Source organism: Haematobia irritans, chromosome 4 (assembly GCF_050003625.1).
Source record: "Haematobia irritans isolate KBUSLIRL chromosome 4, ASM5000362v1, whole genome shotgun sequence".
Classification (NCBI taxonomy): domain Eukaryota; kingdom Metazoa; phylum Arthropoda; class Insecta; order Diptera; family Muscidae; genus Haematobia; species Haematobia irritans.
In genome coordinates, this window is record NC_134400.1 from 90,341,209 (window position 1) to 90,363,145 (window position 21,937).

Consider the following 21,937-nt stretch of genomic DNA (forward strand, 5'->3'; position numbering starts at 1 on the left):
AGAACTCTACATTTTAATTTCAGGTCAATAAATTAAAATATGACACAAGACTAACATATATAGAGACCACATCAAAATATAAGTAGATAACAACAATCACCAGAATATGTATTTATAAAAACACAAAATTTCAAAAAATAATTAGGCTTCCAGAAGTTTTAGAAGTAAAATCCTGGTATTGGTCTATATAGGCATTTTATAAAAAATAAATTTATATAAAAGAGAAAAAGTAATAATAACATCAAAATGTCGGACTTATCAGATAGAATGTTTAGATGTTAAATAATTTAATGAGTCGGATATATAAAACAAACATAAACTGCAAAAAATTAGGACGGGCGGAATTTTAAATAACAACTACCATACAACATATGACAGGAATAGCTGGACAGTTACGAATATTGTTTCTATAGAAATATGGTTTATAAATGGTCTATCAGTTATGGACATTACAGGCCATTAATTTAATGTAACGAATTTCGAGTGGCTTTGATGAAACAAACTTTCTCCCAAAAGACCGGCAGTGGTTTAATTTAAAATTACAACTTCCAAAAACATCGGGATTATATTTCTCAAGTAATTATGTAGGGCTATCTCAAAATCTGGGCCGACGGGAAAATTCAGCATTTGTTTATGAATCTCAAATAACTCTTAATTCAAAATTTCTGATAAATCTTATGAAAATTGTAGACTGGGAAAAATTTCTTAAAAAAATCGAAACTTGAATTTAAATGTGTTGCTATATCACAAAATTGTCCGGTATGACCTATCTTCGAACTCGACATGCCTGCCAAAAATTCAGAACTTTAGGTTCTACGGTTATATTGCCTTAAAATTGTACCTTTATCATGAGTATATATAGGGTCAAAAATAGATATTTTAAAATGTTAAAAATGGACAATGCAATTGACCAATTCATTCCATATTCTAGTAATACCTAATTTTTACATCACCGTGAAATTTCACCCGTATAAATACACTTTGAATGGCCTGAAATCCAGTACTTCGTTTTTCGTTGTTCGATTGAAAACCCTAATGGAATCTAATTTGTCGAAATATTTCTTTAGTTAGAAAGATATGAAGTGGTTTTCAAATTTTGTTTCGCCGGAGTCGGAGTCGAGCAACATTTCTACGACTCCGGCTCCGACTCCGACTCCACAGCCCTGGTTTAGGGTATAAAAATAAAAATCTGCTACCGTGACTCAAACCTGGGTTGCCTTCACCATATGCGCTAACAGTCGCCTTAGCGTACTGCACCACCGACGGAGTTGTCAAAAGAACGTGTAACGAATATTTTAAGACTTTTCATGGCCAAAGAAAAACGAAAGCCATTAATTAAAATCGTGAACGCCCGTGGACGAAAACGTGAACATTCCGTTTTGATTTGTAGTGAACGTTTCCGTTTCATTTTGTCACCGTTTGTTCATGATTTTGGAACGTAATTTTTTCTATTAGTGTATTTCGTCTCCTTCTGGGTGTTGCAAACATATGCACTAACTTCTTAAAATACACAGAAAAATATATCTCCCAAAATATTTCCAATTAAAAACTTGATTGAAGTTGAAAATTTTTTCAATTAATAAATTAATTGATACAATTAACTTTTTAATCAAGATAGAAGTCAATGATTGATATTTTTTAAATTTTTTATTAAACAATTAACTGGTACAAGTAGGTTAGGTTAGGTTAGGTGGCAGCCCGATATATCAGGCTCACTTAAGACTATTCAGTCCATTGTGATACCACATTGGTGAACTTCTCTCTTATCATTGAGTGCTGTCCGATTCCATGTTAAGCTCAATGACAAGGGACCTCCTTTTTATAGCCGAGTCCGAACGGCATTTCACATTGCAGTGAAACCACTTAGAGAAGCATTGAATATGGAATAATCCACCGCTGAAAAACTTTTTGGTGTTCGGTCGAAGCAGGAATCGAATCCACGACCTTGTGTATGCAAGGCGGACATGCTAACCATTGCACCACGGTGGCTCCCAACTGATACAAGTAACTTTTTAATCTAACTCGGAAGACTAAGTCAGTTCAAAAAGTGATGGATTTTTTTTTTAATTTTTGAATAAAAATTTCAACAATCAATTTTTTAATCAAACTAAAAACTTAAAGTCAGATAAGAAAGTTATAGAAAATAGTTACGTTTTCAATTCAAAAAAATTAACTGTAATCAACATCAATTAAATTTTTAATTGAATCAATTAAAAAATTAATTGAAATTTTCAAATCAAATCAATTAGTTTTTTAATTAAATATTTTTTATGCCCAATTAAAACTGTGATTGATACTATCATTATCGTGATTTTAAGCTGCAATAAAAACAACAACAATGCTTAAAGAACAAAACCAACAATAACAAAACAAAAAGAAGTGATTGAAGACATTTAAATGAAACAATTAACTGGTTCAATTCATTTCGTGATTGAATCAGAAAAAAATTTTTGTGTGTGCCCTGTTCCACAGTATGGTACAGGGTATACAAAATACAATTGGATAACTTAAAAAAAAATAATACCCTGTTCCACAGTGTGGCGCAGGGTATAATTAAAAAAGAAACCCCATGTTTTACAAAATATAAAAAGCATACCTCCATTAAAGGATAATCAGTGTCTCCTCTTGTACATATATAATGATCCATGAAATTCCAATTGAAATTCTCCAATTTCTCAGTTGTAAAATTCACACCAGATATTTCATATGTTTCGTGTTGTGGAGCATGGAATCGGTAACGATAATCCACATTTATAGGGGGATAAGGATGCCTGTTGAATAAGAAATAATAAAATAAAATAAAAATACATTTATAAAACCAAAAAAAATGATTGCGATTTTTCGACAATGTAACTGCCGTTAATAGAAAAGAAGCTACGTCTTTGACACCGCATCAATAATAAAATCCTGAAGGTCAAAATATATGGATCTAACTCAACTTTGTTGTATACCACTAATATTTATTTAACTTACCTCGGTCTGTATCCCGTAACTGTTATCACAGATCCGCTCAATGTTATTTTATGAAATATACGTCCAATAGAAAGCAGATATTCTTTGGTCACATCATCGAATGGTTTCATATGCAACACAGATGTTGGCCGTTGTTGTTTCAAACCTCCACAGCATGGAGCCTGTGCTGGTGCACCATTCGATGTTTTATCCTCTATCACAATCAGTTGAAAACCTTGTGCCAATCGTTGCGATACAATCTCCGTACACACTTCTTCCGTCGACAAAGGTTTCCGATAGATCGCTCGACTGTTGGCATAGTCCAAGTTTACATCGTCTGGCAACAATGTATAATCGGATATTACATAATCATTATGTAACGAACGTTTATCAGGAAAATAATCCGTGGTTATTGGCAAACAAGCCGGTATGGTAAGAGATTTCCAATCCACACCTACATTTTAATCGTTGATTTTCACGGGATTTAAAGGAAAAACATTTTTTAAGGAAACAAAAACTATATTAGCTTGGGCAAAAGTAATACAATTAACATAAATTACAAACAAGGACACTTAAGAGATTAAAGTCATGGACATTAGAAAATAGCGATCAAATAATAAAAAGTGTGAAATCAGTGTAGAGGTAGGATTGATAGTGTAGCAAGTGTATTACCGCACACCACTGTGTTTGAGTTTATTTGTTTATTTTTTCATAAATTACTTTGCTGTGCTAAAAAGCTGATAAATACTATATGTATAACTTGGCAAAAGCATTAAAAAATCATAATTGCATTATAGATAAATAAATAAATATGAAAAAGCTTAACTACACTAAATCACCTTCGAATCGTGGCTTATAAAAAAAATCTACATAATTATTTTCTTTTAATATGAAACTATACTTAAAGCTAGTGTGTATATATACACTGAAAAAAATATTGTCGTGAGGATAAAAAATACGAATGCGAATTTTGCTTAGTATAGAAGACGCAGTTTTTTTTTCCTTGTCCAAAAGTCACTAAACTCTCTAGTGAAGTCGTTTTGTCCATAAAAAAAATTGTTTGACTATGGTCAATTTAGCTTTAATAATTGTGAAAAATTCTTTAAAATTAATGAAATCGTCTTTAAGTTTTTTGACTTTTTGTATCTTGATTACAAAGCAAAACAGCCTTCAAAACTAGGACAAAGCTGAAAAAAAAACGAATACAGTGAAACCTATCAGAAGTGGACACCCGCGGTGGCCTAAATTTTATCCACATTTAAGAGGTGTACACTTATGAGAGGTTCATTGTAATGTGTTAATAGCAAAAGTCTCAGGAAAATTGTCCACTTTTGAGACAATTTCGTTTAATTTATTTAGAGTTAAGTACACAAAACTCAAATTTGAAAGAGAATTGTGTGTTAAAAGTATCCATACTTCAAGTATCCGCTTCATTGGCTCGGAATCAATACCAAATCATTAGTGTCAAGTCACCTGTATGGCACCTGACATACATTTCTTTTTCAGTGTAAGGCATGTTGAATTTATGTTGGAGATGGAGTTCGCCATCAATTTGATATGTTTTGATTTTTTTGGACCGCGACTGAATACTAAAGGGTGATACGGTCAAAATTTGGTCAATATAAACTTGACGTATTTCTTTCAATTTTGCATTTAAAAAACCTGAACACCCCTCATTTTGAAGGTGTGTGTGTGTAGAATGTTGCTCCTATTTTGATTTTGGAATTCACTCTTCAGTTGTCAAAATGCCGTCCAAGCAAGAAGAGCAGCGTATAAATATTTTGCTCGCGCATCGCGAAAATCCGAGCTATTTTCACGCAAAGCTGGCAAAATCGCTAAAAGTTGCCAAATCAAACGTTACAAATGTAATTAAAGTGTTTGGGGAACGTTTGTCGACAACCAGGAAGTCTGGATCGGGGGGAAATCGAAAACCGGAAGCCGCTGAGACGACAAATAGAGTTACCGGTAGTTTCAAGCGAAACCCTAACCTCTCTCTCCGAGATGCCGCACATAAGCTGGGTGTATCGCCTACAACCGTGCATCGAGCCAAAAAACGAGCCGGACTATCGACTTACAGGAAGGTAGTGACTCCAAATCGCGATGATAAACAAAATACGATGGCCAAAGCGCGATCCCGGAGGCTGTACACGACGATGCTGACGAAGTTTGACTGCGTGGTAATGGACGACGAAACCTACGTCAAAGCCGACTACAAGCAGCTTCCGGGACAGGAGTTTTATACGGCAAAAGGAAGGGGAAAGGTAGCAGATATTTTCAAGCACATAAAACTGTCAAAGTTCGCAAAGAAATATCTGGTTTGGCAAGCCATCTGTACCTGTGGCTTGAAAAGCAGCATTTTCATAGCTCCCGGGACTGTCAACCAAGAAATTTACGTGAAAGAGTGTTTGAATAAACGTCTGCTGCCTTTCCTGAAGAAACACGGTTGTTCCGTACTGTTTTGGCCGGATTTGGCATCTTGCCATGACGGTAAAAAAGCCATGGAGTGGACGCCGCCAACAACGTGCAGGTGGTTCCCAAGGACAAGAACCCTCCCATTACGCCAGAGCTCCGCCCAATTGAGAAATACTGGGCTATTGTCAAGCGGAACCTAAAGAAGACCAAAAAAAGTGCTAAGGACGAGCAGCAGTTCAAGGCAAACTGGCTTTCTGCGGCGAAGAAGGTGGACAAGGTGGCTGTACAAAGTCTGATGGCATGTGTCAAGCGTGAGGCCCGGCAATTCGGATTTGGAAAAGCGAAAGCCTAACTGAATATTTTTCCTGAATTTTATGCTAATTGAACTTGAAAAAGAAATTTAATTTGATTTTTTAAATAAACGATTTAACCGATTACACGCGTTTTCCCTTGACCAAATTTTGACCGTATCACCCTTTATAACGGCTAGCGGCGTGCTGCCAGATTAAAAACTATTCCTTGGTGGAAAATGGTATAGTGTTGACAACGCTTATCAAATTTTTCTAGGCATTGTTGTTGCCTTGCCACGTGGACAATATTTTATCTTGAAATACATCAACAAATAAAAAGATATTACATGTTTTTATTCATCACCAATATTAAATAATGAAAAACCACTATATATATATTTACATCAAAAAATCTCGGAAACAAGAAAAAGAGGAAATTTTTGCCGACAAGCTTATTGTATTTGTCGCAACTGCAAAAAAGTTTCGCCTACCGCCTATCGCTATGGTTATATTTACACTATGGCATCAAAAGAAAGCTCTTGAGGAGTACTATAAATGTAAGTGGCTGCCATGTTTGAAAGTTTAACAAACATCGACATTTGTGGAATACTTTTGAGGATGAAAACATTCATTTATAGTACTCTTCACTGCCAAAATATGTTGCGCAGGTATATTGTATGGAGTTGATTTTTTATTAAATATTTTATCTTTCCAAATTTTACAATTTATCTTCAAGCATTTTATAAGACAATATTACCACGTCCGTCCTGTTGTAATCACGCTACAGTATTCAATATTGAAGATACGTGCTAAAATTTTGCATAAACTCGTGTTTTGTCTGCAGGCAGGTCAAGTTCGAAGATGAGCTATATCTGTTCAGATTTTGATATAGCCCCATATAAACCGGGGGGTCTTGAGCGTCTAGACATCCCAATGTTTATCCGATTTGCCTGAAATTGGACATCTAGAGGTATTTTAGGTCCACACATAAGTGTGTAGAAGATGTATTGGTCCATGTTTTGGTATTTCCCTCATATAGACCGATCTCCTGATTTGACTTCTTGGACTTCTAGATACCGCAATTTTTTATACGATTTGCCTGAAATTTAAAATCTAGAGGTATTTTGGGTCTACACATAAGTACGTCGAATATGGTGCGTATCGGTCCATATTTTGAAATACCCCCATGTACACCGATCTCCCGATGTGACTTCTTGGGCTTCTAGACACCGCAATTTTTATCCGATTTGTCTGAAATTAATTTTTTTTGGGTTCATAAATAGGTGTGGCGAATAAGGTGTGATTCGGTGCATATTTGGATAAGGTTTATGTTGTGACATATAGCCCGATCTCCCGATATGTCTTCTTGATATTCTAAATAACCGAATTTTTATTCGATTCGCCTGAAATTCAAAATCTAAAGGTACTTTGGGTTCATTAATAAGTGTGCTGAATATGGTGTGTATCGGTCCATAGTTTGGTGTAGGTCCATCTCCCGATTTGACTTCTTGGGCTTCTAGACACCGCAAGTTTTATCCGATTTTCCTGAAAGTTTAAAATCTAGAGGTATTTTGGGTTCATAAACCAGTGTGCCGATGATGGTGTGTATCGGTCCATGTTTCGGTATAGCCGTCATATCATCTGATTTGACTTCTTCGGCTTCTGGAATCGGCAATTTGTATCCGATTTGCCTGAAATTGGAAATCTAGAGGTATTTTAGGCCCACACATAAGTGCCGAAGATGGTGTGTGTCGCTTTTGATATTTCTTGGGTGTCTAGATATCCCATTTTTTCGATTTGTCTAAAATTCAAAAAAATAAGTGCCGAAGATGGTGTGTGTCGCTTTTGATATTTCCCTCATATAGACCGATCTCACGATTTGATTTCTTGGGCGTCTAGATATCCCAATTTTTCGATTTGTCTAAAATTCAAAATCTAGAGGTATTTTGGGTCCACACATACGAGTAAGTACGCCGAATATGGGGCATATAGATCCATATTTTGATATACCCTCCATATAGACCGATCTCACGCTTTGACTTCTTGGGCTTCTAGACACCGCAATTGTCCGTAAATAGGTGTACCGAATATGGTGTGGATCGGTCCATGTGTTGGTATATATGTTTGCTTGGCAGGATATCTGTCACTAAATCCACATTTGTTTATATAATTTGGCCGGCCGAACTTAAGCCCGTATATACTTGTTACATCGTGCATTGGATATTCACATTACAGGTAAATTGAAAATTTCCCGAGAGCTAAAACAATTAATATGTCCGTAAAAATAAATGTGTAGAAATTTGATAAGTACTTTGAGTGAAGCAACCTCAGTTTCGTCGATCGCTTCTTCAATAATACATCGCAACACAAAAAAACATGAGCTCAACATGGAATCGGGCAGCACTCAGTGATAAGAGAGAAGTTCACCAATGTGGTATCACAATGGACTCAATAGTCTAAGTGAGTCTGATACATCGGGCTGCCACCTAACCTAACACATAAAACTGAGTTTTAATGTATGCTTTCTATATAAATTAGGAATACCCTTTTTACTAAAATACTAGAAATGTTCAAATACCAATTATTTTTCATTAAATTTGTACATAGCACTTATGATTAGGTTTTAATAAATAAATGAAAATACAATAACTCGGCCAGATCTAGAGAATACGGTGAGTGCGAAAACAATTCGAAGGCCAATTCAAAAATTTTTGTCATAGTTAGTTATATCCAAATACGCGTATGATATCACGGTTGCCACAGTTGGTAGAATTCTACCAAAAATTGTAGATTTTTTACTGTTTGGTAGATTGGAAGAATTCTTGATGTTTTGGTAGATTTTGCAAAATATTCCTCTCAAACTGAGGGTCCTTAATAAATTTTCTATAGAAATAAAATTTTGATAAAATTGTATATAGAAATAAAGCTTTGTCAATTTGTTATATAGAAATAAAACTTTGACAAAATTTTCTATAGAAATAAAATTTTGAAAAAAAAAATCTATAGACATAAAATTTTGTCAAAATTTTCTATAGAAATAAAATTTTGTTAACATTTTCTATAGAAATAAAATTTTGACAAAATTTTCGATAGAAATAAAATTTTGACAAAATTTTCTATAGAAATAAAATTTTGTCAATTTGTTCTATAGAAATAAAATTTTGTCAATTTGTTCTATAGAAATAAAATTTTGAAAAAAAATTTATAGAAATAAAATTTTGTTAACATTTTCTATAGAAATAAAATTTTGACAAAATGTTCTATAGAAGATTTTGTTGTTTGGTAGTTTTTTGACAGAAATTTCTCCAAATTTTGGTAGATTATTTTTGGCTCGAGTTGCAACCGTGTATGATGTACACGTTAGATATTTGTAGAGTAAATGATATATTTCATTAAAATTCAATTTTGTCGACTATTATTTATCCTTTAACTACCGATGTCCATCCCAGAGGACATGACTTTGAGATCCGATTGATTGTTATAAGCTTTATCTTATATTTTCGTTAGATTATATTAAGGGCATCATTTTAATATTATTTTACCAGGTGTATACCATATATCTATTGATTCTTTTTGTGAAATTAGGTTAGCATTTAATATTGAAAAGGTAGTTAGTAAGATATAGAAACCAAATAAACATGCAACCATAAAAAATAATACAAAATCCATTCCCACCCAAAATAACTTAGCATTTTCAATGTTTTTATATTAACTTTATATATATGTACTCGAATAATATCTGTGGATCGAATGAGGGTGTGCATAGGAATTAGCAAGTGTCTGTGGGAGTGTTGGTGCAAGTGTTTGATGTATAGTGGTTGGTATAAACTATCTACTGGAATACATTTATATGTGTATATATGGCAATATATGACGATTTCTCAAGAAAGCCCTTGTTTTTTTTAGGATTCATTTTATTTATCTAATTCTACTTTGGAGATAACTACAAAATAATGAAACATACAGCATAGCTGAAACTATGTGTTCTCATGTTCAGAGAATGAAGCCGCCGAGTCGCGCCGCCTACCAGTTTTTTGCCAGCCGAAGCCACCGCCGAATATGTCGACTCATCTCGAGTCGAAATTAGCCGCCAATTAATCAAAAGTATTAAATCAGAAAAACCAACTGAAATAGTTCTGCGAGTGAAGACCCAAATTCATCGCCGTATGTTAGTGTCAATTAAATAGCTAGAGAAAATATCGTGTTATAGGAAGCTGCATATAAAAGTTCCATTAAAAACTTATATTTCCAGCATAAATATTGAAAGACATCTCCTTTTTTTGAACGCTTTTTAGCTTTGTAGTCAAAATACAAAAAGTCAACGAATTTAAGACGATTTGAAGATTTTCTCAGAAATATTATAACTATGTTGACCTTAGGTTCGGTATAGCGGCAGTCCGATATTTCAGGCTCACTTAGATTATTCAGTCCATTGTGATACCACAGTGATGAACTTCTCTCTTATACCTAACCTAAGTTGACCTTAGTCAAACAAAATTTTCTTTCAGGTAAAGATATCAATTTCTAAGCCAAATCACCTAGCTATAGACAAAATGACTTCATTGAAAAGTTTATCGAATTTTGGACAAGAGAAAAAACTTTATACGACATCAGAGAAATACGGCACTTCCTATGCTAAACAAAATTCGCATTCGAATTTTAAGGACAAGAACCCCTTGGTCTCACGACAATATTTTTCCAGTGAATGAACGGCAAAGTAAATGCGACTTACTACAAAGAAAAAAAATTTAGAAACTATTTTCGAACCGTGGGCATGCAAAAATTTAGGTCGTATTTAAAATATGAATTTAATTCTCTAATACAAATATTTTTTTACTTGATCAAAAGTTGATAAACTTTTCATTAAAGACATTTTATCCTTAAAGCCAAGTTATACGACTTTAAAATTGGTTTATGTGTATAAAAGAAAATTCCATTGAGTTGAGGAAAACTTGGATTTAATAAATCTCAACAATTCTTCAATGAAATCATTTTTAAAATTCAGAAATGCTAGGCACCTTAAATGTATGATTAGCGAAATTTCTTCTAGAAGTTATCCAATTCACCAGATAGCAATTAGAGTCATCAAAACTGGTGGGCCGGTTTATTTTCCTACACTGCTTGTGGATTTTGATGAAAATCTCATTTGGCGGATATTTTCAAGGTCTCAAAAACCGGTTTTCGGTTTTTGTAATTTCAATTTAAAATTGCAAATTTAATGCTAAATAAGGGCAATTACATCTGGGTATTTTAATAAACATCAATCGAAATACTTCCAAATTTTGTCCATCTTTTAATAAATTATCGAATTATTTTTTCGTCCATGTTTTACTATAATAAAATTTGATTTTCCTTTCCCCAAATTACGTGTTACGTTATGATAGCCGGTTGCCACTAATTTGTGTCAAAGTAAGGACTAAAAAATATGTCAGTATCAATTTGAAAGCTATAGCTTGCAACTCGTTTTTCGGTCGCCTCGGAGCAATAGTCAATGTAAATGGTGATATAATCGGGCAAACATGAATGGATACGGAAACTTCTTCTTTCACACTTTCTTGCAACAAAAATGTGGGCAAACTTTTCGCGTCAGCTATTCTAAGTACTATGTTCGCTTTACAGAAATATGTCTGTCGAAATCTAGAGGAACAAGAAACTGCGCATCAATTGACTTAATGTATCTGCTTTATATTGAACTGTTTTAATAAAGTAACCATGAAAATTTCAACGCAAAAAGCGAACATAGTACTTACCTTTATAGTAAAAAAATTAACTTTTATATATAAATGCAAAAATATTTGGGATTCCTGAAAACTCGTCATATAGATAATATACTAAAGAATCTACTGTGTATTACAATATGTACATACATACATTCTAATATCAGGATCTGAATGTGTGATGGGTATAGTGCAGAATTTTTCAGGGGGTTATCATTCCAATTTCAAAGAAAACAAAACTTTATGTAAATTACAAGCTTAATAAAAATTGCATCAAATGGTGTTAATTTTTTTTTAAAGATCAAAAGTGCAAATTTATAAATTTTTCCAATTTGTTTGTTTGTTTTTTTTTCTCAATAAAAAAATATGTAATTTACTACAACAAAAATATACAAAAATAAGATAATACATGGTGATTTGCTAACCTATTATAATTTTTCCTTTGCCATCTGCCTCAGACTCGAACATATTTCCAACTGTAGTTTCTGTTTCAACAATGGGTTTTAAATTCTTACGAGCATTGTCTGTGGATTTTTAAGAATGGGTTGGTTTTTTTTTTTTTTGGTGGGAGGATAGAGGTATGTTTGCCGAAAATATATGTGAAGTTGATGAGAGGAATTTCAAGCGGGAATAAATAAATAGAATAAATGTTATTTGTAGATTTGTTAATAAGAGTTATTGTTGAAACTAGAGATATGAGGTAGAATGTATGAATTGGATGCATACTCAATACATTAAGACACAATGGTTGTATTTTATTTCATGAAGGCTACATAAATTATTTGTTGTTTAGCCTATTTTATATTAAGTGTAGTAAAAATAAATATAGCGTACTTTTTTCTACTTTGACGCAGGCTCAAACAATAGAAAACAAATGACATAAAAGTTCAAAATGTCATTTTACTGACGCCATCTAGCGGATCTCGGGAGACAGAGATAAATAACGCCATATATACACAAACAAAATTTTTTCTGATACAATCACGAAATTAATTGATCCAATTAATTTTTTAATTGGAATGTCTTCACTCACAGAAATGATAGTATCAATTAAAAAAATTAATTGAAGGTCAATTAAAAAAATAATTGATCCAATTAAATTAATTGATACTATTAAAAATTCAATTAAAAAATTTGTTGAATCAATTAAATTTTTAATTGATTTTTTTAAATCAATTAAAATGCTTATTGGAAAAATTTTTGTGAAATTTTTTTCTATGTATTGCTAAAATAATTGATTTCTTTTTACTACACCTAACATATTAAAAATGATTTTTAATACGTATTTGACATTCGAGAAATATCACTCGATTAAAGTATTGATATGGGTATTCAGTAACATAATAAAATCAATCTAAACTTGATTGAATATTAAAACATACCAAATAAAAAAATAATTGACACATTTAACTTTTTAATCAAAATAAAACATAAAGTCAATTAAAAAAAATGTTTACGTTTTAAATTAAAATATTAATTAACTCAATTGACATTTTAATAAAAAATATGTGTATTCATATGAAAATTTTTATTGATATTGTATTATTGTATTCTGTTAAAAACTTAATTGGTTTAAAATATTAAAAGTGATTGATTTTTATGTTTTTCTTTTAACAAATTAATTTAGTTTAAAAATAATTTCAATTTTGTACGTTTTAAGTAATATATTAATTAACTCAATTAACATTTAGATTTACATGAAATATATATTCAAATACAAATTTTATTAATAAAATAATTTTTTGATTAAATCAAAAAACGCCCAATCAAAATCCCATTAGTTTTAATTTAATTCATTCTATTCAAAAATTAAATTTAAGTTAAATTTAATATGTGATTGTATCAATTAAAAAATGAATTGAATCAAATAAAAAATAATAGAAAGAACAGCAGAAATCAAAAAAATTTTAATATTTCTTGTTCAATTAAATCTGTGACTGATACAATCAAAATCAAATAACAAAATTAATTGAATCATTTAATATCGCGATCGAATAAAAAACAATTTTTGTGCATGATAAAGTTTGTAATTGAAACTGAGTTAGACTTCAAATTTTTAATTACACTTACAAAAGTGCTATCCAAACACAATTAGTTTTATTTTTTTAAAAATCTTATTAACGTTTTATGTTTTTATAAACAAATAAATTGTCTTGAAACATAATTGAAATTTAAGTTTCGATTCAATAAATGATTGTATCAATTTAAGAAATTATTGAGTTTTGTATTAAATTTTAATTGAATCAAATAAAAATAATTACAACGAAACGCAGAATGAATTATTTTTATTATAATTAAAAAAATGGATCAATTAATTTCGACATTCAGTCAAAAACATTTTTCTGTGTCCAGAAATCTAACCGAAATTGAATTTTTATAAAGAGGCGATTCCTTGAACATTGTTATTTATTGTGATTAGTTTGTTAAATACAATGAAATTAAAAGTACACTTAAAAAAGTGAACTCTCTATTTCACTAAAGCCAATTTAACTTTATTTTAGTTCATGGATTTATTATGTTTGGAGAAAGTTGTCTAATAAACTAAAAAACGACGAAATAAATATACACAAATTCATTTCTCCCAAAATAGTTCATTATTTCTTTTGTACATTTTACTACAAATGCGTCCATCACGAACTTCGTATGTCACTAAAGACATTCTTGCAATTTTGAACTCCATTTTTTCCTTCAAACTATAAAATTTTCTTTAACATGTGAAAAAAATTAATTATGTATAATAAATTTTCTTGAATTAGATGAAAAATATTTACTTATTTTTATGATATCGGCGGGATGTCAGCGTTTGCAATATAGTTTAGTAAAAAATTTTCAAAAAATAATCTAAATTTTCGAAAATTAACCAAAAGTTTTTTCCTGGTGTGTTCACTGTTTTTTCAGTGTAGATAATCTAATACTGGTTTTCTTTTAGTGATCCATGGCTATCGAGTACAAAAACAAAATATACCTAATATTTATATAATTTAAATGAAAAGAATTAAACCGCCAAGCAATATCAAACTGTCTAAAAAGAACAAAATATTTCCATGTAAATTCGGCATCTCGATTTTTGCAGATTTTCGACAACAATGAATAATTGGAAAAATGGATTTCAAATTTAAATCAATCCCTCTTACATTTCATCCCTCTTAGTAAATTTTCCTAGTTGTGGCTACAAAGAACAAAAAATTTGGAAAAGTGGCGATTTATTTTTTAAAATACTCTTCATGTTCAGTGTTGCCCCAAAATTTTAACTATATGTCAATTTGTTGTATTTTTCTAAAAAGTGATTAAAAATACTTATAGAAAGTGATTGAAATATAGTATAGTGATTAAAAATAGTTACGGTTTTTAAATAAAAATTAATTGATCACAACAATCTATATGAATTAAAACTTTAATGGAATCAAAAAAAAAAAAATATTGGAAATTTGTTAATTTTTTAATCAAGTATTTTTTTGATGTCCAATTATTAATAATTTTCTGTGTGTAATGTAAACGGAATATGCAACCATTGCGCTCTAGTTAATAGATGGTAAGTAATGGCGATACAAAAACTACAATATTTATGTATTAAGATTGCTTAGTAATCATTTTAGTATTCTTGTCTTTTTTTCGCTTCTAATTTGTTTTCTTCACAACCACTTCAATACAATTTTCATTTCGACTATTCTTTCTCAATAGCTTGTTAAAACACATTGTAATAATACTTAGACTTGTTGTACGTATTATAAGAGGGATCTGGGATTTCAACGTTTTATTTATTTACTATTGTTAATTTAAAAAAAATTTTGTTTCTGTAATAAAAAACTTAATTAGACATTGATTAAATCATAAATTCGAAACGGAAAGGATATAGTAAACCAATTGGACAATATCACAATTAGGCTATATACGAGGGTAGAAAAACACGTAAATAAACACTGCAAAATAATCAATTGACAAAATATAAATCAGTAAGATACCTGTAGTTATGGCTGGCGTCCATTCCTGTTCACCAGTAGCACCCCAAAGAAAACTCTTTGCTGGTACGGTAGCTCCATTGGAGCTAGCCATAAATCCCGATGAATTTAGTAAGGAGTTGTTTCTCCTCCGTGAAACTAAAAATGTGAAAATATATGCAGTTTAATTATAAAATAATTTGTTTTTCTAATATATATATATATATATATATTTTTATTATATATTACACTCAAGCTTATCTCCATCACCGCTAAAACTATTCGAAAATGACCTGCTCATTGTAGAACAATTTGATGTGTGATCATAATCCATAGAGTTATAGCATGAAGAATAATCATTGTCATTATTATTGTTGGAGTTGATACAATTTTGTTTAGCCGGAATAGCTTGGTAGTGATGTTGTTGAATGAGAACACCAGTGGGACCCTGGAATTTAAAGAAATTACATATATGAATAATTAACAGTTAGGCTGAATGGATATTCTGGACATTGAAGAGATCAATAATAAATTCATCGGTACAGCCCAGTATGCAGCTCTAAGCATTAGCGTAGCTAGGCAATTTTCCTAGGGGGGGCTATAGCCCCCCTAGCTAAAAATTTATATTTCATTTATTTATATTTCAATTAATGTTTTATTTCATAAAAATGAATAAAAAAATTAGACGTCAAAATAACTCGAAAATTAATTTAAAATAAAGCAACTAAAAATAGTTCCACACATTTCCCAGCAAAAAAAATTTGGAAGTTCTTCCAAAGGCACAACTTTAAAAGCACTTCCAGAAGATGTACTCCCAATGATGTTCTTTATTTTAACTACTCAGGAAGTTCTTTAAATTCAATTTTTTTAACTTGGTTTTTTCATACTTTTAATGGGAAATTTAACTTTTTTGTTTCAAATGCCTTAAAAACGAAGTAAGAATTCATAAAATGGTACAAATAATTTAAATTTTGTCGAAAAAAAATCTAAATCCAATCTGAAAAACTTGTGAATTTTTGAAAATATTTGAGGTCAAACGTTTCCGACAAGCATTAGAATCCATTAAAAATTATAAAAATTATTTATTTGACAAAATATAACAGAATTTTTTAATTTACATTCAAAACTGGGATTGTTTATTTTTTATAAAAATGGAAAATCGTAAATAGGTTTTCAAATTCTGGGGGGGGGGCTAAAATTTTTCTGGGGGGTCTAAGCCCCCTCCCCAGAGGCCTTCCTACGCTTAAGGCTCTAAGGCATACCATAAGAAATACTTTGCTATATTTGGAAATTTTCGCTAGAGGCTTATACCGGGCTAGTACAAGATAGTCAGAATTTAGCGAATTTTATAAAAAAAATATTTGTAGGTATTAATATGTTGTACCTTAGGAAAAATATGAGTCCAGCGGCGACGATTTGAGGTTAATTTAATAGTAACATGGGAGGGATCAAATGGATTAATCAAGGATCTTCCAGGTCGAACTATTGGGGCTATGGAAACAATAGCACGTCTAGCATTCTTCTCTGATGCGAGTGATTCTGACAAGTTAGTGACATCATTCTGAAATTCAATAAAATGTCAATGTTTATATAGGATTTGTAAACCTGAAAGAAAAAAACATGGCAATAATTTTCAAAACTTATTTATGGGCTGATATAGGAGCGAAGTAGACACTTTAGTTGAAATAGTATTTGTAATTTTAATTGCACTGAAAACAATTAATTAAACGTTTTTAAGGAGCAATCAATAAGTTTAATTGGATCAAATAATTAACTCAATTAATTTTTTAAACACTCTATCATTAGATCAAAAAATATAGAAATGGTCGGGAATCGATAGTTGGATGTATGATAAATTTAATGGTAAATGACGATATATCAATTTCCGACTATATGAACTAAAAACAGGTATACAGTTTTATTTATTTTTTCTTTTGCGTTATACAGTGATGATCACATTTGCCAACATATCGCTGTTTGAAAAGAATTCAGAATGTACAAAATCGAAACATAAAATATATATTATTAATAACTTATTAAATTACAACTATTAACATAATTAATTTTAAAAATAATATAAAAATGTCTCTGTTTGCCAAAATAGCTAACTTCATCTTCCATATTTTAATCCCGATTTCCCTACATTATATTTTTTCGGCTAAAACAAAAATTAATATAGGAATATGTTTTGTATTTGCTCAAAAATCTGATTTTAAACAAATCAACACGTGGTAGTACGAAATCATTTATAGAATTCCCCAATTTCGAATTAAAAAACACACTCAAAGAAATTTGTTAGTAGCAAAAATACTGCTGAAAAAGGGGAAAGCAGTCACTGGTTGCTAAAATTAGCATAATATATAACCATAAAATATATTAGCCTTTGGCTGAAAAATATTAGAATAGGTCTTGAATTTGCTCAAAAATTTTACGTTTTCTTAAATTAATCCTTTCACTACCGATGTCCACTTAGGACATTCGACAAAGACACCAAATTCTATTTTCCCTCTTAGTTTCGATTTTCTTCTCGATGTTATTTTAAAGTAGAGGCTTTAATCTAAGTAAGCTATAAATATTGTCCATATTGGTGAGGTCTAAAATACATTTTTACAAACTTCTTTAACAATAAACGAAAAATACGAAAACTTGAGACAATTTTTCTACTGTATGTTTGTAGTAAATGGGCATTTATACAAAAACTATAGCTGATACGTTTACGGGTTCTTCTTTGTATTTTTTTTTTCTTACAATTTGAAAGACATTATAGGCCAAATAGCACTTATTTTCGTAAGGCCATTTGGTCACAATTCAAGAATCAAGCTCATATAGCTCTTGAAGTAATTGAGGTAGGTTTTCAAAATGACAATTTTTGTTCTGTATGCTGTTAGTACAAGTAAAAACAGAAGAAAAATAAACGTTTTTAACATTAGGTTTATTTCGGTAGTGAAAGGGTTAAGACATAACAACAAATGTTTACGTTTAAAGTTTTAACAAATACAAAAGTTTTCACTAAAATCTGTACTGTTTTAATATTTCGGTAAAGTTTTGAAGAAAATTACAATGCTTTTTTTGATACAACAGACAATAAGCCTATATTTTGGCATTACCATAGCAGCTAATATACCCGAAGTACCATGATGTATATCAGGATCGGACATTTTACGTCTTAAACTCGGCAATTTTGTGGGCGTTAAATTTTCCCAATCATTGTTTTGATAAGCATACGTCTCAAAACTTGGTACTGATGTCTTCTTAGCCCGTACCACACGTTGTAGAGAACTAAATAAATATTATTAGGGAAATAAATCTAAACACATGTGTATAAAGATTTAAATATTTACCATGTCCCCTGTGCTGGAGGCAGTTGAAATATTTGTTCATCGTAGGCTTCATAGTCAAATAACGAATTGTGTATATACTCAGATTGATTACAACTCAAAAAATTATTTTCATTATCCTGTAAAATAATAACAAAAAAACATAGCTTGTAAATGTAATTTTTGTATGGAATTCGCATACACCATATAAAGGGTGATTTGTTAAGAGCTTGATAACTTTAAAAAAAAAAAAACGCATAAAATTTGCAAAATCTCATCGGTTCTTTATTTGAAACGTTAGATTGGTCCATGACATTTACTTTTTGAAGATAATTTCATTTAAATGTTGACCGCGGCTGCGTCTTAGGTGGTCCATTCGGAAAGTCCAATTTTGGGCAACTTTTTCAAGCATTTCGGCCGGAATAGCCCGAATTTCTGCGGAAATGTTGTCTTCCAAAGCTGGAATAGTTGCTGGCTTATTTCTGTAGACTTTAGACTTGACGTAGCCCCACAAAAAATAGTCTAAAGGCGTCAAATCGCATGATCTTGGTGGCCAACTTACCGGTCCATTTCTTGAGATGAATTGTTCTCCGAAGTTTTCCCTCAAAATGGCCATAGAATCGCGAGCTGTGTGGCATGTAGCGCCATCTTGTTGAAACCACATGTCAACCAAGTTCAGTTCTTCCATTTTTGGCAACAAAAAGTTTGTTAGCATCGAACGATAGCGATCGCCATTCACCGTAACGTTGCGTCCAACAGCATCTTTGAAAAAATACGGTCCAATGATTCCACCAGCGTACAAACCACACCAAACAGTGCATTTTTCGGGATGCATGGGCAGTTCTTGAACGGCTTCTGGTTGCTCTTCACTCCAAATGCGGCAATTTTGCTTATTTACGTAGCCATTCAACCAGAAATGAGCCTCATCGCTGAACAAAATTTGTCGATAAAAAAGCGGATTTTCTGCCAACTTTTCTAGGGCCCATTCACTGAAAATTCGACGTTGTGGCAGATCGTAAGTCTATTCATGATGAAATGTCAAAGCATACTGAGCATCTTTCTCTTTGACACCATGTCTGAAATCCCACGTGATCTGTCAAATACTAATGCATGAAAATCCTAACCTCAAAAGAATCACCCTTTATTAACTAAGGGTACGGTCACACTGGGCAAATATTTAACAGAAATTAAAAAAAAATCGTTGCCACAGTAAAACCTGCCAACATCGTTAGCTTATATTGAATATATTACATCACGATAAGAATATTTTCCAAACAAAGGTATCCGAATATTTCGAAAATACTTCTCCTATTTTCACGCTCATTTTGCTCCAATATTTGCCCAGTTTTCATCCATAAAAACGAATTCCCACTATCACACAATTCTAATAGAATATCTAAAATTACTCCATTGCATAGAAAATCCATTCATATTTCTTTAAAATTACCCTTTAGTTTGGGTTTGACCATACTACTTATACCTATTCTATTAGGTCGCTTGATAGGGTGGCAATTCCATTATTTGATAGTCTGTCTGTGTCTGGGTATTTGCGTGGGGTTGAGGCGTCCACCAGTGGTGGTCCAGATGGGATTCCTGGGATAATTCTGAGGTTTTGCTCCGAATGTCTCTCTGCTCCATTGTCGTTGTTATTTAATAGTTCATTGAGGTTTGGTTATTTCCCTCTAAGATGGAGGAGCTCTTTTGTTGTACCACTTCATAAGTCGGGGAACCCCTTTGATGTGGGTAATTATAGGGGGATAGCAAAATTGAGTATTCCCAAGGTTTTTGAAAAGATGGTGACTGATGTTTTTTTCGCATGGCATTTCTTCGATACTGGATCCCTGGTAGCATGGTTTTCGTAAGGGTCTATCGACTACTACGAACTTGGTGGAATTTACTGCTCATGTTATTAATCAGTTTGTTGTTGGAAAGCTGACTCATGTTATTTATACGGATTTTAGTAAGGCTTTTGACCGGGTGAATCATAAGCTCTTGTTATATAAGCTGGATAGGATTGGATTGGCCAGTACACTTTTAGCTTGGATTTTTGTTATTTATAAACGATTTACCTCAGTCCGTAGTTAACTCTAGGATTTTGATGTATGCTGATGACGTTAAGTTATTCTCCTCGTTTGATAATTCGGTCAGGTGCATTTATTACAAGGTGATTTGGATAGCTTTGATGATTGGTGTAGGGTAAATCTGATGGATTTGAACCCGAGGAAATGCAAGTTTATGCGATTCTTTAGGTCTAGGCCTATTGATGTTCGCTATAGTATACGGGGCTCGTTATTGGAAGAGGTTGATTCTTTTGTTGATCTTGGCATTGTTATGGATCGTAGGCTTAATTTTAATGGTCATATTGATTCGATGGTGAGTAAGGCGTATGGGGTTCTAGGATTCATAAAGCGTTGTGCGAAGGAGTTTTCGGACCCTTATGTTACAAAGAGGCTTTTTACTGCCCTTGTTAGACCCATTCTAGAGTATGGTTCTATCGTGTGGGATCCTCAGTATGAAGTTTACATTGATAGGATAGAATCGGTTCAGAAGCAGTTCTTGTTGTTCGCTTTGAGACATCTTCATTGGAACAGTGATTTTGTTCTTCCTTCATACACTTCTAGATTGAGGCTGATTAATTTGCCTACTCTTAGGAGCCGACGGACGATGTTGAGCTCCATGATGATGTATAGGTTAGTTAGTGGGGATATTCCATGCTCGGAATTGATATCTAGGATTAGGATAAATGTTCCTTTTAGGGCATCTAGGAATTACCAGTTTCTTTACATTGATTTTCAACGTTCGAACTATGCTTCTGTGGAGCCTATTCGTAGGATGTACATTATTTTTAATTCAATCTATCATCTAGTTGACACTAACCTTAGTATTGGTATGATGAAGTCTAGAATTTTAGCATATTTGGATAACTAATACATTAGTGTTATTGAATAACCTAATATTTGATCTTGTGTTTTAATATATCCGGCTGATGAGTCCTTCTCTTTAGCTGGTCAAATCCTTCTGTCTCCACCCCGCCATGGTCCGGATCATGGTGTGTACGCTGTCACTACGTCATGGGGACGAGGCCCTCACGGTGGGAAGGGGCGGGAAAGTGGGCGATGGGACCGTTCGTAAAAAGGAAAGGATAGAGTAACGAAACCGAAAATCCACTTTTTGAATAATCGATTTTTGTAATTATCAAGCACGTCTAATCGACTTTTGAGGTTTTCAAAGTCCACTTAAATCGACTTAAAAATTCTCCTATTTTTATGTTGGTTAAAATCGACATGTGAATACAAAAGACGACGTTTTAT

General features: G+C 32.1%; 1 protein-coding gene across 11 annotated transcripts in view; it reads right to left on the minus strand.

Annotated features, from left to right (window-relative positions):
* Iml1 (GATOR complex protein Iml1) overlaps nt 1-21,937 on the minus strand; it is a 61,092-nt gene that overhangs the window by 34,491 nt on the left and 4,664 nt on the right. For 7 of the 11 annotated variants that reach the window (XM_075303951.1, XM_075303946.1, XM_075303947.1 and 4 more), the window contains 8 exons: nt 18,651-18,766; nt 18,417-18,588; nt 16,694-16,870; nt 15,559-15,757; nt 15,334-15,468; nt 11,797-11,895; nt 2,974-3,406; nt 2,597-2,771 (listed from right to left, as the gene is read on the minus strand). In XM_075303951.1, the coding sequence (XP_075160066.1) occupies nt 2,597-2,771; nt 2,974-3,406; nt 11,797-11,895; nt 15,334-15,468; nt 15,559-15,757; nt 16,694-16,870; nt 18,417-18,588; nt 18,651-18,766 (1,506 nt within the window). The remainder of the gene's footprint in view (nt 1-2,596; nt 2,772-2,973; nt 3,407-11,796; nt 11,896-15,333; nt 15,469-15,558; nt 15,758-16,693; nt 16,871-18,416; nt 18,589-18,650; nt 18,767-21,937) is intronic. The other 4 variants (XM_075303953.1, XM_075303950.1, XM_075303952.1 and 1 more) reach the window with 1 other exon arrangement.